Here is a 14,032-nt window from a genome sequence, read left to right as displayed (position 1 = left end):
TATAGCCCTGGCCACTCTTGGTTTGAGAACTCTTGAAAACCAGGGCCACCCTGTACCAGATGTAACACCACCAATTCCTACCATTCCAGTGCAGGATGTCCCACCCTCAGCCCCAGCCACTTTACGGCCAATCCCCAAGCCAAGGTCTGTGGCGGTGGATCAAATTCCCCTTGCCACTAAACCTAAGGTTCCCGAACGAGCCCCAAACCCCCAATCAGGAAAGTCCAAATCCGGCGCTCAGCCCAAATCGACCCTGAGTACCGTACAGGATCCTCCTACAAAGGACAACTTTAGAAGGGGGTACATTGACCTTCCCCCTGAGGCCAACGATTATGTGGTGGTACTAACGGGTGTTCCCCAGATTGGTGTAGACCAGCATGAGAACCACTGGTCGCTGAAAAATAAAATAATGTATTGGCTAAATATAAATAGACCTATCCCCAATGGCCGGAGAAGCAGAGTCCTGATGGTTCGAAGAACTCGCTGGGTGGGCCCGACAAAGAAATCCAGTCCAGGGGACTGTATAGTGGTGACCTTCGAGGACCCACATACGGCACAATTCATCTGCTCCTGGCCTGGTTCTGAAGGGTCCCCAGTTATACCCAGACCTCTGTCTTTCTTTTATCCACCACGTGTCCAGCATACCCCGGCGGATGATTGGTCCTTAGTTCAGCGCCAACCTTGGAAGAGCCATCCTAAAACTTATAATCAATTCCAACCACTTTGGAACGGCTTTCCAACCTCAAACAGATATGGCGGCCTGGAGGAGGTGGATTGACTTTCTAGCCAGTACACTCAACATAACCCTGAAAAATCTTTTTCCCTGCATACACGAAGGCCAGCTGAGCACGCACCCCCAGATTATCCATCGGGCCTAGTAGGATTTACAAATAGCTTAGACACTAAGGAAGGGTTGGTGCCTCCTGTTATTCCTGACCCACTTGTTTTGGAAGTTTTACCTAGTACAACTTCTCGACCATTAACCCGATGGGGCGCAGTAGAGGTGAACCGGACTGATACAACCAAGGCTCTTTCACCGCAGCATTCTGACCCCTGTGTAAATGTTCTCAGAGGGGCTGCACCCGAATTTTCCCTACCTACTCACCCCTTTTCACAGCCCACCCCTGGTGCACCGGTAATAAAGATCCTGAGTTGGAATGTGGCTGGGCTTGCCCGCAATTTTGAGAATCCAGATTGGATTGCCTTTCTAGAACCCTATAGCATCTGCCTTTTACAGGAAACCTGGTGCCAAGAACCAAGGCACAGAGTGGGGTTTACGTCCTACTTTGTTCCAGCCGTACAACAAGTTGGCTCTAAAGGTCGCCCTTCAGGCGGTCTACTGATTTGGATTAGCATTGCCTTAAGGCTAGGTGTTACCCAAAGGTCTACTAAATCACCTGACCTACAATGGTTATCACTGCATCGCAAAGGAGGGAGGACCCTAGAAGTCTTCAACATCTACCTGAGGGGCTCTAATGCTGGGGCTTCACGTTTATCATCAACAGGCCTAAGCAGTGAACTAGCCTCTTGTAACATCGATTCTTATGTCCTTCTTGCGGGGAATTTTAACTGTTGCTTTGAGCCATTGTCCAGGGAAGACATTCTGGATACCTTTGAAGAGGACTCAAGGAGAGGTATCCCTATTTTAACCATCGATCCGATCCCTAAATGGACGCAAAGCGCAATAGATATTAATGCCCTTTGTCTGGAACACAATTTGAGACCAGCCAACGGCCGTTCCAAATCGGACCTTATGGGAGCCCATACATACAACAGAACGGGGCGAACTTCCAGAATTGACTTTGTCATGCTCAATTTTAATCTTTGGCCTTTCCACCAAGACATAGAGGTCATTGTATCTTGTGACAGTGATCATAACCCACTCTCTCTTTCGATCACCTTTCCATGGCAAGATGGGACCCATGTTAGCCCAGACCACAAGTGGAAAACCTCACGTGAAATCGCTCCCTCTAACTGTAGCAGGCGCTTGAAGTGGGCAAGAGTCTCGGCGGACGAAGAGAGGCTATCACAAGCTGGGTCTATTCTGCAAGAAGCTGATTCCAAGCTCGATACACTAAGCCCCACTGGTAAAAAGACCTTACCATTGTTTACAGAGACCATAGAGGCTTTGAGTGATTTGTTCATTATCTCCCAATCGAGCAACAAGGTGGGTCCAAAAGGTGCTTCCACGTCCAGAACTAAGTGGTACTCCTCGAAATGCCGGGCAGCGAAGGGGGCTCTTATCTCTGCAGTTAAAAATAATGAGCCAGATAAAGTAAGAGCTGCAAGGAAGATTTATAAAAGAGCTGTGACCGAAGCAAAAGAGGCATACGATCTAAATTTCTGGCGGGACTTGGCCGAAGCAAGCAAAAGGAAAAACGCCAAAGAGTTTTGGGATCTGTTAAGAGCCAGGGAAAAGCCCATTGATCGGCAAATAACTTGCAATATACCTGGTGCTGTATGGTTGGAACATTTCGCCAAGTTGTATTCCATCCCACTGGGGGCTTGCCACCACATCTTGGCTCCTTTACCATGCCCTACAACTGTCCTCACAAGTAGTGATGGTCCATTTTCTAGGCAGGAGGTAGAAAATGCAATTAAGGGCATTGTTTCCAACAAAGCTGCTGGCCCTGACGGGATTCCGGGCGACTTGCTAAAAACCTATCCGGCGTGGTGGAGCAGATTGATCACTTCCCTCCTAAATGAGGCCCTGCTGGGAGGGTCTTTCCCTGATTCTTGGAGGGGAGCGGAAGTGGTCCCTATTTTCAAGAAAGGCTCCAGAGACGATCCGGCAAACTATCGCCCCATCAGCTTGCTGGACTCAACTCAAAAGGTGGCGGGCAAAGTTGTTCTGACCAGGTTACTGCAGTGGGCAGAGGAAAATCAGATACTGTCCAATCTTCAAGCAGGCTTTAGAACGGGGACTGGCACCATTGAGCAGACATTTCGCCTCCTTATGCTCTATTGGAAAGTTGTGGTGTTGGGGGGGGCAGTTTGTACTTGGTCTTTATAGACCTACGCACAGCGTTTGATTTGGTCCCACGAGCTTTATTGTGGAATGTTCTTAATGAGTTAGGCTTACCACCTTACCTGTTAGCCTTACTGATAAAATTCCACGATAGCAATTTTGCCCAAATTAGATGGGGTTCACAGGGCGAAAAAACACCTCGCATTCCGGTGAACAGGGGCGTCCGCCAGGGTTGTGTGCTTGCCCCCACTCTGTTTTCTCTTTATGTTAACGGAGTGGTGGAGCATCTCTTACAAGATCCATCTGATGCACCGACCCTGGCGGGGAAGAAAATTCCGACGCTCCTGTTCGCGGATGACACCCTTCTAATTTCTAAGTCTCCAGTGGGTATCCAAAAATTGCTATCTAGTTTTAAGTCCTTCTGCGATGATAAAGGCCTGGCCATAAATATAGGAAAGACCAAGTTCCTTGTCCTTAACCCCCCCAAAAAAACTGTTGTTCCCCCTGTTCTAGACTCTGTCCATCTAGAGAGAGTCAAGGAATTTGACTATCTGGGCATACGATTATCCGACTCTATGAGCTGGAGGGCACACCATCAGAAGGTGTTTCTTGCTCACAAGAGGGTAGCTGGAGCCCTGCTCAAACAGCAGCGAGCATCGCCATTGAAACCCATCGGGGCAGTCCTAGATATTTACAGGGCAAAGGTTGTAAGCGCAGCACTATACGGCGCAGAACTGTGGGGCTCCCAGAAAATTGATACCCTGGTCTCCCTTGACAATAATTTTCATAAAGATCTTATGAGACTGCCCCACAGCACTCCTACAATCCCCATTTTGCTAGATGCGGGCTCCCGCCCAATATGTGACCAAGCAAAATTACGACCTCTTTTATTATGGTCTAGAATCTGGAATGTCCCTGAACTCCACAGCTACGCAGATGCTCTGGAAGATCTTCTGTCACTTCCAGGATGCTACAAGATTACCTGGCTTAGGGATGTTAAGTGCCTTCTCTACAAACTAGGGCTAGGTGATGCTTGGGATAATAAATCAGCTCCCTCAAAACAAGTACTAAAAAAGGCATACTGGTCGTGGGTGGACAACGAAAGAACGTGCAATACTAATCACTGTAAATCTGTCGCCCAGTTTTTGTTAATTAAAGAACTCCCTTTTAGGGAACCCTATTTGGATTCTATCCACAACTCAGGTGACAGAGCACTGTACATTAAATTCAGGTTAGGTGTACTCCCTCTTGGCCAATTTACCTCAACCTGGAAACCGCCCTTACAAACTGTGCCATTTTGTCCCTTTTGTGAAATGAGGGTTGAATCTGTTGCACACCTCTTGTTCGAATGCAACACCTATGTAGCACCTAGAAAGTTGTGGCTGAGACCCTGATGCAGGAGTCTGGGAACAAGATCTCATTCAGAAGCTCTGCGTATATTGTGCACTGACGCGAGACCCTTTTTCGCCTGCTGTATGGCAAAATTCTTAGGCTGGGCCTGGCGCTTAAGAACTGCAAAAAAAACTGTTGATACAGTAGTATGCTTTCTTCTATCTCTTAAAAAACTATTTTTGACTGTTTTTATATTGTATATTGTTAAATATGTTGCTCATTGTACTGCATGTGCCAATCATGTTTTTATTGTTGTGAAGTGCAGCTTTTATGATATGTTTTTATATCGAAATAAAGCTTACAATTACATATAAACATCAAGAATAATCACCATAGGAATAGTAAACTTCTGTAAAAAGGAACGGGAGCAATGGTATGAAGCCTGAAACTGAGGGAAACGAGAAGGTGTAAGACCACTGAAAAGATGTTTAACCAAAGTAATACCTTTTAATCTCCATGTCTTCCAAAAAATACGTTTATTATTTAGAAGAATAAGAGAGTTATGCCAAATAGGGGAGTCCAAGAAAACTTCACGAGATATAGTATCGGACTGGACCAAAGGCTTTAGGAGGGAACAAGTGTGTGTAAATAAGGGAAGGGAGGTATGAGAAGTTTTAGCAGAAAAAGTATTTGCTTCCTTAAAGGAAAAGCGCGATAGTAAAATGTGTTCAATAGAGAGCCAAAGGGAGAGATCAGATATGAGCCATTTCGAAGCATGACAAAGGGAGAAAGATTTGTGATACAGATGAAAATTCGGAAAGTTCACCGCTCTATTAGACTTTGTTTTACGAAGAGAGTTAGAGCAATTCTGGCTTTTTTATTTTTCCACAGAAATTTAGAGAGGCATGAATCAATTTGTTTAAAATAAATGGCAGGAATATGAATGGGGAGCATAGAAAGGGCGTAAATTAAAACTGGGGTACGCTTCATTTTAATTGAATCCAACCGACCCCACCATGAGAGAAAGAGGGGGATCTAGGAAGAGAGTAATTTCTCAATTTGGGATAAAACTGCAGACAAATTTAGTTTAAGCAAAGAGGCGATGGAATTGGAAAACCAGATACGTAGGTATTTGATCTTTGATTTATTCCAGGCACACCAGTGGAGGAAAAGGGATGGGGAAGACAACATTTTGTGAGAGGAAGAATTTTGGTCTTATACGAGTTAATTTTATAGCCCGATACCTGAGAAAAAGATAGAAATTCAGATAATAAAGGGGGAATTGATGTTTCACGATTAGATATAATAGGAGAATATCGTCTGCGTAAGCATAAAGTTTCAGTTGACTATCACCATAAGAGAAACCTGAGATGGAATCGTTATTACGGATGGAAGATAAAAAGGTTTCAAGGGCTAGAACAAAAAGAAGAGGGGACAAAGGGCAACCTTGATGAACACCTCGTTGAAGAGGAAAATAAGATGACACACAGCCATTAACTAATACTGAAGCTTTGGGAGCAGAATATAGTAAGGAAATAAGGGAGATCAGTGTGGGACCAAATCCATGCCATTGCAATGAAGCGAATATAAAGGACCAATCTACCCTATCAAAAGCTCTCTCTGCATCGACAGAGACCACTGCCAAAGAAGTGGAGAGGGACAAAACTTTATTTAAGACATTAAGGAAAAGACGGGAATTGTGCAAAGTCTCCCCTTGACAAAGCCGCATTGTTCCTTACCAAAAAGATGAGTCATGACTTAGCAATATTTTATAGTAAACGTTAACCAAGGAGATCGGGTGATAATTTTTACAAAATTTGGGGTCTTTACCTTCTTTAGGACTGATGCAGATTGTGGCTTCCTGATATGTGCCCTCAGTCTTACCCGATAAAGAAAATGAATGGAAAAGTGTTAAGAGTTTCAGGAGTAATAACTCAGAAAAATTTGAATAAAATTCAACAGAAAATCCATTGGGACCGGAGTTTTCCCTTTAGTAAGAGAATTTAAAGCAGTAGAGAGCTTGTTGAGGCTTAGATCAGTTTCAAGGTCAAAAAGATTAAGTGGGAGTTAGGGGAAACAGGGATTTTATCAAGGTAGGTCCTAATGAGAGAAGGGGGTGGGGACTCTTGGGTATAAAGATTTGGATAAAAAAAGTTTAAATTCATTGAGTATTTCTTAGTTTTTATGTAACAAGGAGCCATTAGATGAATACATAGAGTCTATGAGGATGCGGTCTTTACGTGCTTTAAGGTAATTTGCTAGAAGTTTCCCTGCTTTATTGCGACCACCATAGTAACGGGCACTACTACGGACTATAGAGGATGCATTGTCAGTGGAGGTTTTGTTAAAAGCGAGTTTAGCTCGTATCAACTCTAGTGAAATGGATTATTTCGAAGAAGTTTAAAATTCATGTACTAAGAGTTTAATATGTGCTAAAGTGGATTTCTGTTGTTGAAGAAAACGTTTTTTTTTAGACGAAATTGATGATAAAACCTCTTGCAGTAGACTTAAAAGAGTCCCAAACAATATGGGAGGTGAATTGGGATCATTATTAAGTGTAAAGAAATTATTAGCAAAGGAACAAAAAGAGGAAGAGAAAAAAAGGTCTGAAAGAAGGTCATTGTTAAAAAGCCATCAAAAAGATTTGGGATGCGGAGGGAGCAAATAAAGATCTGTTATAATTGGGGCATGATCTGAGATAACTATAGGTTCAATAGATGATGATAGTACATGTTGAGAAAGAGTTTGAGAAAGAAAGATATAGTCTAGTCGAGAAAGATAAGCATGAGGAGGGGAGAAAAACAGGAAGTCTATAGTGTCAGGGTGAGAGAGTCTCCAAGAATCAATGAGATATATTTGAGAGATAGTATCAAGAAATTGTTTGTGCGTCTTATGTGGATCAAAGTGAACTTGAGATTGACAATCAAGAAATGGTTCAACCACTTGATTGCAATCACTAACTAGAATGAAGAGATCTACTTGAAATTGAATGCATTTTTTCTTAATCAAGGGCCAAAAAGAACAGTCAAGAAGTGTGGGACCATAAACATTAAAAACAGTTAATGGAATATTATTATTTAACAATTTAGCTAGTATCCATCTACCTTCAGTGTCAATTTCCTGTGATAATACTGTGATAATACTTTACAAGTTAATTTCTTATGACATACAATTATAACACCATTTTTTGTATTAGCAGATGGAGCGAATAAAACTGTACCCACCCAGCCTCTTTTTAATTTGAGCGCTTCAATTTCTGTAAGATGGGTCTCTTGTAAGAGAACCAAATCAGGGTTATAAGAGGCAAGGTGGGAAAGGATTCTTTGTCTCTTAATAGGACTAATAAAACCTTTCACATTCCAAGTAACAACTCTGATTGTAGAAATGTTAGAGTCAGGAAAACAAAATATGCATTGATAAGAAGATAAAAAATGGTACCAATGATAGAGGAGGGGAAAGAGGAGAGAAAAGAAGGAAAAGGAGGATGAGGTGGGAACATAGAAGGAAAGAGGACGACTGAAAAAATGTGCCTGAGGGGAATAAGAATGAAAGAAGATTGGGTTATTGGCGACACACGAAAGACGGAACACCCAAACCAGGAGGCCCGGATCACACCAAGACAACTAAAAAGACGTGTAAACGGACTGAATAAATTTAAAAATAGAAGGAACAAATGAAGTCTCTAAAGATTAAAGTCTGTAAAGATTAAAACAGAAAAAGAGAATTAAATGAGAAGGCAAGGTGAAGAAATTTAGAAAAAATACCTATTAAATAGAGCGAAAAGAACAAAAAGCTGAGATAGAACAAAGAAATAACAGATATACTAAAACAAATATTCTAAGACAAATACATTATAACATATAACAAGTAACCGTGAAAATACATTAATGATAACTGTATGATGAATAAGAGAGAGTGTATATAAATATTCCTTTTTCAGCAACTGCCAAATCGCTAAGGAGGAGAAAAAACAGGAACATAGAGTAACATATTCAAATCATACATAACTGTATGAAAATAAAGTGCAACAAGAAGAGAACAATGGTGAATGTAATAGGTTATCCATTAGAGGGAGCATCAGTATCCATGCTGGTTGAAGAGTGAGAATGTATAAACTTCTTAAGCTCTGCAGGATCTTCAAAAGAGAGAGTGCGATTTTGAAAAGTCACCTTGAAAATGCAGGGGTGAAAGAGGCCGTAGCGAGCACCCAAGGTGCGGAGCGGTGGTCGAATACTAAGGAATTCTTTGCGTCTGGCAGCTGTAGCGTTGGAAACATCTTGAGATAGAAAAACTCTCTGACCAAGCCAAGAGAGTTGACGTTTTATTCTGGCTGCAGAGAGAACTGAGAATAAGTCAGTATATTTAAAAAAAAAGGATAATGACTCCTCGAGGAAAGTGAACGACGAGGACCAAGCCTGTGGGCCCTTTGGATATTGAGAGATGTTGAGGTAGGCATATCCAGCTGTTTCGGCAGAAAAGAAGTGAAAAAGGCGACAGGGTCTTCACCTTCTAAGGCCTCAGGCAGGCCATAAATACGTAGATTATTTCTTCTGTTGCGATTTTCCAAGTCTTCAGTGTGTTGCTGGAGTCTACAAACTTCTTTCTCCAGAGAGGAAAGTCTTTGAGAATCCGCTTGAACAACAGAAAGTTGTTGCTCCATTGTGGGTACTCTACCTTCCATTGAGGACCATTTTTCCTCCAAAAATTGCATTTTATTGTTTGTCTCCTCCACAAATGGGCGTAACGCATGTATTTCATCTCATAGCAGTTCTAAAGAAATAGTAGGAGATGATTTATCTGGAGAGGGAGGGTCCTGCTTCAATCGTTTAGGTGTTGATATAGGCGGAGGGGTCTTGTGCTGCTTTGCTTGCGCCAACTGATTACGAGCAGAGGACACTCCAGCCATGTCTGAGGTGAGTAATGAAGTACTACTTATAGATGTTGTAGGAGGCAAAGGTGTCACAATGGAGGAAGATTTTGGAGTAAAAATAAATTGAGGTTTGCGTATTCTGCCCATATACAAGTATCACTCTTGTAAAACAATGTAAAGTATAATAAAGGAGAAGAAGCAACTGCAATATTAATGTACCTTAAAAAATTGGAGTATGCAGATATAAGAAAAGATTCACTAGAGATGATACATTGAGTCCATGAAGTAAAAACCTCACCAAAATACATCAGCATGTGAATATAGTTAAACTGGTGGAAAGAATGTTATTGAGGTCGTAAGGCATCCAGACAAATTGCGCTATGCTCTTCCAGGTTCAAAAATAAGAAAGAAGCTGAGTAATCATCAGTAGAAGATATGATGCGCAGCAGCCATGAGGAAAAATGTGAGACATCAGGAGACAAAATGGCGGCCGCTGTGAGAAGCAACTAAATGCGTCAGGAGTCTCCTAAAAAGCGCAAGACACAGCAGGACAAAGAGTGGCTCACCAGGGTCTGAAAATGTTTAGCTGTTGTTGTCCAGAAGGTCTGGATAAAGAGGGAGCTCAGAGGATTACTGCGCGGCATGCAAGATACAAAATGGCAGGCGCTCTGTAAAGAATCCAATCATGATAGAAATGCACAGATATGCAACACGCTTTTATCCAAAAAGCACTTCACCTGGCTCACGGCATATTCCGGTGCTTGAATTGATGGAGTCCGCTGGTAAGAGGTGCGAAATATTGCACCTGCGGCTCGTCAGACGTTCCGGTGCGACAGAGCTCAAGGCTCAGGCGGCCATCTTGCGTGGCGTCGAGACAATGCTTCCATATCTACGTTTTTTGATCGATTTCATGTTTAGTTAAAACAATTTTTTCAAGAAATTAAAACTGAAAATACATGCATAACATAACATGTGTATTTGTAAAGCGTACATTCACCCAGGGGTTTCTTGGCAATAAATAACAGATGGTACTTGTTACCCAACTGAATGGTACTCATTTATTATCGACCTCGGAAGGATGAAAGACTGAGTTTCTTGGTACCAGGCTCACTGGCTAACATATATTATATATTATACATTCTTACAGACTACTAGTCATTCAGCATAAAAACAATTAACCAATATAGAGCTTCAAAATAAGGGCTCAACCATGCATTAGTCTTGTGAAAAGTATTCCAATAACAATGAAAAATCAAAACTGTTTCTTTCACTCTGATACACAGAAAACAACATGGCGAAGGTGCACTAAAACACCAACAGCCCTGTGATGCCCATTTGAAAATCTTTTGCTGGAATGAATAAGCTCTGACATTGAGTGGATTTCCCCTCGTTTTTGCTATTTGCTGTTTTTATGTGTGCTAATGCAGCACACATCAAAACAGCAAAATTCATGCATGATTGTTTATGTCGAGGAAGGTGTCCCTACCTGCACATAAACAATCATTTTAAAAATGACGAGTTGCAACTTCTATGTGTGCTGCACAAAGCAGCACACAAGGTGAGACAAAAACTAGACACTCTGCCTAGCACCATGTTTACCTCAGCGTATAAAGCACTTTTCCATCGTTCCAGATTCGGAGTAGCTGGTTAGGTGTTGTAATCCAATGTGAGTCAGCTCTCTTGGAGTTCCTGAAAAACGTGTCCGGGATCCAAATTCTGCTCACCATGTTACTGTTCAGCGTCAGAGCTTTGAGGGAGCTGTTAAAACGGAGGCGTCTGTCGTACCACGTCTGTGCAAAGAAGATGTCTATGGTGTATTCCTGTCAATACAATAATATGATTAACAGAATATCAGTTACACACATTCAATGGTTGTAAAAGACTCTTAACACGTACAGTACACAGTAGTAAGTGTTCATATTGATTCTTGTCAACAGAAGTGACTGTCTCACTAAACATCGACTTTTTCAAGTTGCTTAATCAACTGAACCATCTCACCAACCAATGACATGCTGCATAAATCAAACACACACCAGAACCATACTACATGGCTCAATTGACAATTATTGTAATGCAATTTACCAGTACTAAAAAGAAGTCAGACCCCTGAGGCTCACGAATAACCGAACTTAAACGTTTTTACTGGAAACCTCACGTTGAATAAACACTTTTCAAAATATGTTTCGAATTTCATGTACTATGTACGATTTTTCTTTATGTCAATGAAAACAAAGAGATATGAATTAAATTCCAACTTCAGATTTGATTGGTACTGTCTCAGAAGAGAATAAGTAAAGTCCAAGGTCTAAGGCAAGACTAGGACAAAAAAGTGTTGAGCACTATGATTAAATTAACTTACAGACAGGAGAGACATTTTTACACCTATAGAATGGCAATTTAAGATTAAACACAGAAGGGCATTGCATACTTATATAGGATTCAGACTAGCCTCTTTACTTGCCAGGCTTTCAGATATTTAAGGCTGGGCACTACGTAGCAGGGCATGGAATTTCAGTGCACTAAGTTGATTGATCTAATTTCAAAATATGAGAAATGTTCAAGTCACTTTTCATTTAATTTCCACCGACAGTGCGCCAATATTTAATCAGCATTTATCAATTAACAGTGACACTTTTTACAAGCAAGGCTGAGGATAAAATGAAAAAGATCAGTGCGGGTTGGAGGAAAGGCAGGTAGTTTATATATAAATGTTCACTGGCTTTGCAACCAGAAGCCAGAAGAAAGGGATTGGCTAGAGGCCAAACCTTTATCTAGAACATTTGATTTTTTTGTTCTTTTGAAGATCATCAGAGCGAGCATGATAAGGGTTGTAATTTTAATAAACGGTGCAGGCTGAGAATCATCATTGAAAGCTGGAGTGGATTCATGTAATGGAGGTCAAGCTGGAAAAGGATACCTTAATCAGTGTTAATGTTTGAGATTTCACTTCAATAGGCCTCTGGATCTCGTTGGGGGCAATTTAAGGTAATGGTTTCTGAGGATTTCTTTAATCACAGTTGTCCTGTCATGCTTAAGGGGGGTCTTCCTCTAAAACATTTGCCTGCTTACCTCCTATTTTTGCTGTATATTTTTGTTGGCCTTAGGACCCTGAGCACTTTACCACTGCTGATCCGTGCCACAGTGCATGCGCTTCTCCCCTAAACGTGGTAACATTGGTGTATATGGTATGCAGCGTTTAGAACGCAAGCATTACAACGGAATACCTTTACAACGCGGTCTTAACAACGAAAGTTGTTACCACGCATTGCACTGGGGGGCGCTCAAGGATAGTAAATGATTTAATTTACTATCCCAACACCTTCCCTACTATCCACGGGGACTGGTGTTGGAATAGTAAATTAAATTGTTCAATTTTGCGCCCCCCAGCGCAATGCGTGGTAACAACTTTCGTTGTTACAAACGCGTTGTAAAGGTACGCGTTGTAAATGTATGCGTTCTAACGTCATACATCCGGTGTATATACATTGTCATATTTAATTTACTTGCAAGTCCCTTTTAAAGGGGCATATCATGTACCCAGGGCCTGTAAGTTAGATGCTAGTACTGGACCTGCATACCTCAACCACCGGCTCTCATTCCACACTCCCACTGGACATCTCCAAAATGTCCCTGGCCACCAACCCATGCATCCTCAAGACTATGGCTGGACTATGATCCTTCTCCTACCTTGCTGCTACAATTCAGGAAGGACCTAAAGACCTGGCTCTTCGATTGAACCACAGACCCACCCCCCCCAACCCAGTGCCTTGAGACCCTTACAGGTGAGTAGTTGCGCTCTATAAAATTACTGATTGATTGATTGGTACTAGTGGGCCTACATCACTCATTGTGCCACTCACACAAACAGGGGCATATTTACAAGCTCCTTTCACCACCAGAATGTCAATTTTTTGACGCTGTGGTGGAAATATGGGTTTTGCATTATTCACAATGCTGCTTTAAGCCACTTAATGAGGCTTAGCGCTGCCCTGTAAATAAGGCACCCTTTCACGCTGTACTTAGCGTGTAATCGGTGGGCAACTGGTGTTGCAATGCTGCGTTACGACGCAACACCCATTGATTTTGACACTGCCCCATATTTACATTAGTGAGGCAGCGCCAAAATTAACACCAGGGAAAACCTTGTCTTGACAGGTTGCAAAGATGAGAAATGCTTTATTTCCCCTCGTGTTTGCTGTTTTTATGTGTGCTGCATGTGCGGCACACATCAAAAGAGCAAAACTCTATGCATGATTGTTTATGTCCAGGAAAGTGTCCCTTCCTGCACATAAACAATCATTTTAAAAATGAAAATTGGCATCTTCTATGGATGCTGCACAAAGCAGCACACATAGAAGTTACAAATTGCCATGTAAGATTGTTAATGTGCAGGAAGGGACACCTTCCTGCACATAAACAATCATTCCCCATAACGCAGATACCCTTTCAATTTGGTGCAAGGGTGCCTGCGTTGCTGCTAGGCAGCTGAAATGAGCACCAAGGCAGGGGGAAATGCAGGGCTGCACTGTATTATTGTAAATATGGTGCAGCCCTGCTTTTCAGAAGTGGTACAGCGCAGTGTTAAGCCAAGAAGGCTAACGCCGCTCCATCACTTCTTTGAACTTATTCCCCCGAGTCTTTCAAACTTGTCTCAGGCCTAACACTGTAGTTTACTGCCACATCAACTTGCATTTAAAGACACTTTGCCAAGCCTTGGACTCCCCTTTTATTACACATAAGTTGCCCGTAAGGTAGGCCTAAGTCCATAGGGCAGGATGCTGTATGAGAAAATGATAGGGCATGTACTTTTAAGGTTTACATATCCTCATAGTGACAAACACCCAAATTAGTTTTTAACTACT

At 42.0% G+C, this 14,032-nt stretch overlaps 1 protein-coding gene across 1 annotated transcript in view; it reads right to left on the bottom strand.

Annotated features, from left to right (window-relative positions):
- The window catches only part of LOC147718909 (gamma-aminobutyric acid receptor subunit gamma-4-like), a 2,086,028-nt gene that overhangs the window by 907,743 nt on the left and 1,164,253 nt on the right, over nt 1-14,032 (bottom strand). Inside the window, exon 4 of the mRNA XM_086966801.1 lies at nt 10,770-10,990. Within this exon, the coding sequence (XP_086822927.1) occupies nt 10,770-10,990 (221 nt within the window). The remainder of the gene's footprint in view (nt 1-10,769; nt 10,991-14,032) is intronic.

Source organism: Lissotriton vulgaris, chromosome 4_1 (genome assembly GCF_964263255.1).
Source record: "Lissotriton vulgaris chromosome 4_1, aLisVul1.2, whole genome shotgun sequence".
In the NCBI taxonomy this organism is placed as follows: domain Eukaryota; kingdom Metazoa; phylum Chordata; class Amphibia; order Caudata; family Salamandridae; genus Lissotriton; species Lissotriton vulgaris.
This window is presented reverse-complemented; position numbering and strand designations above follow the sequence as displayed.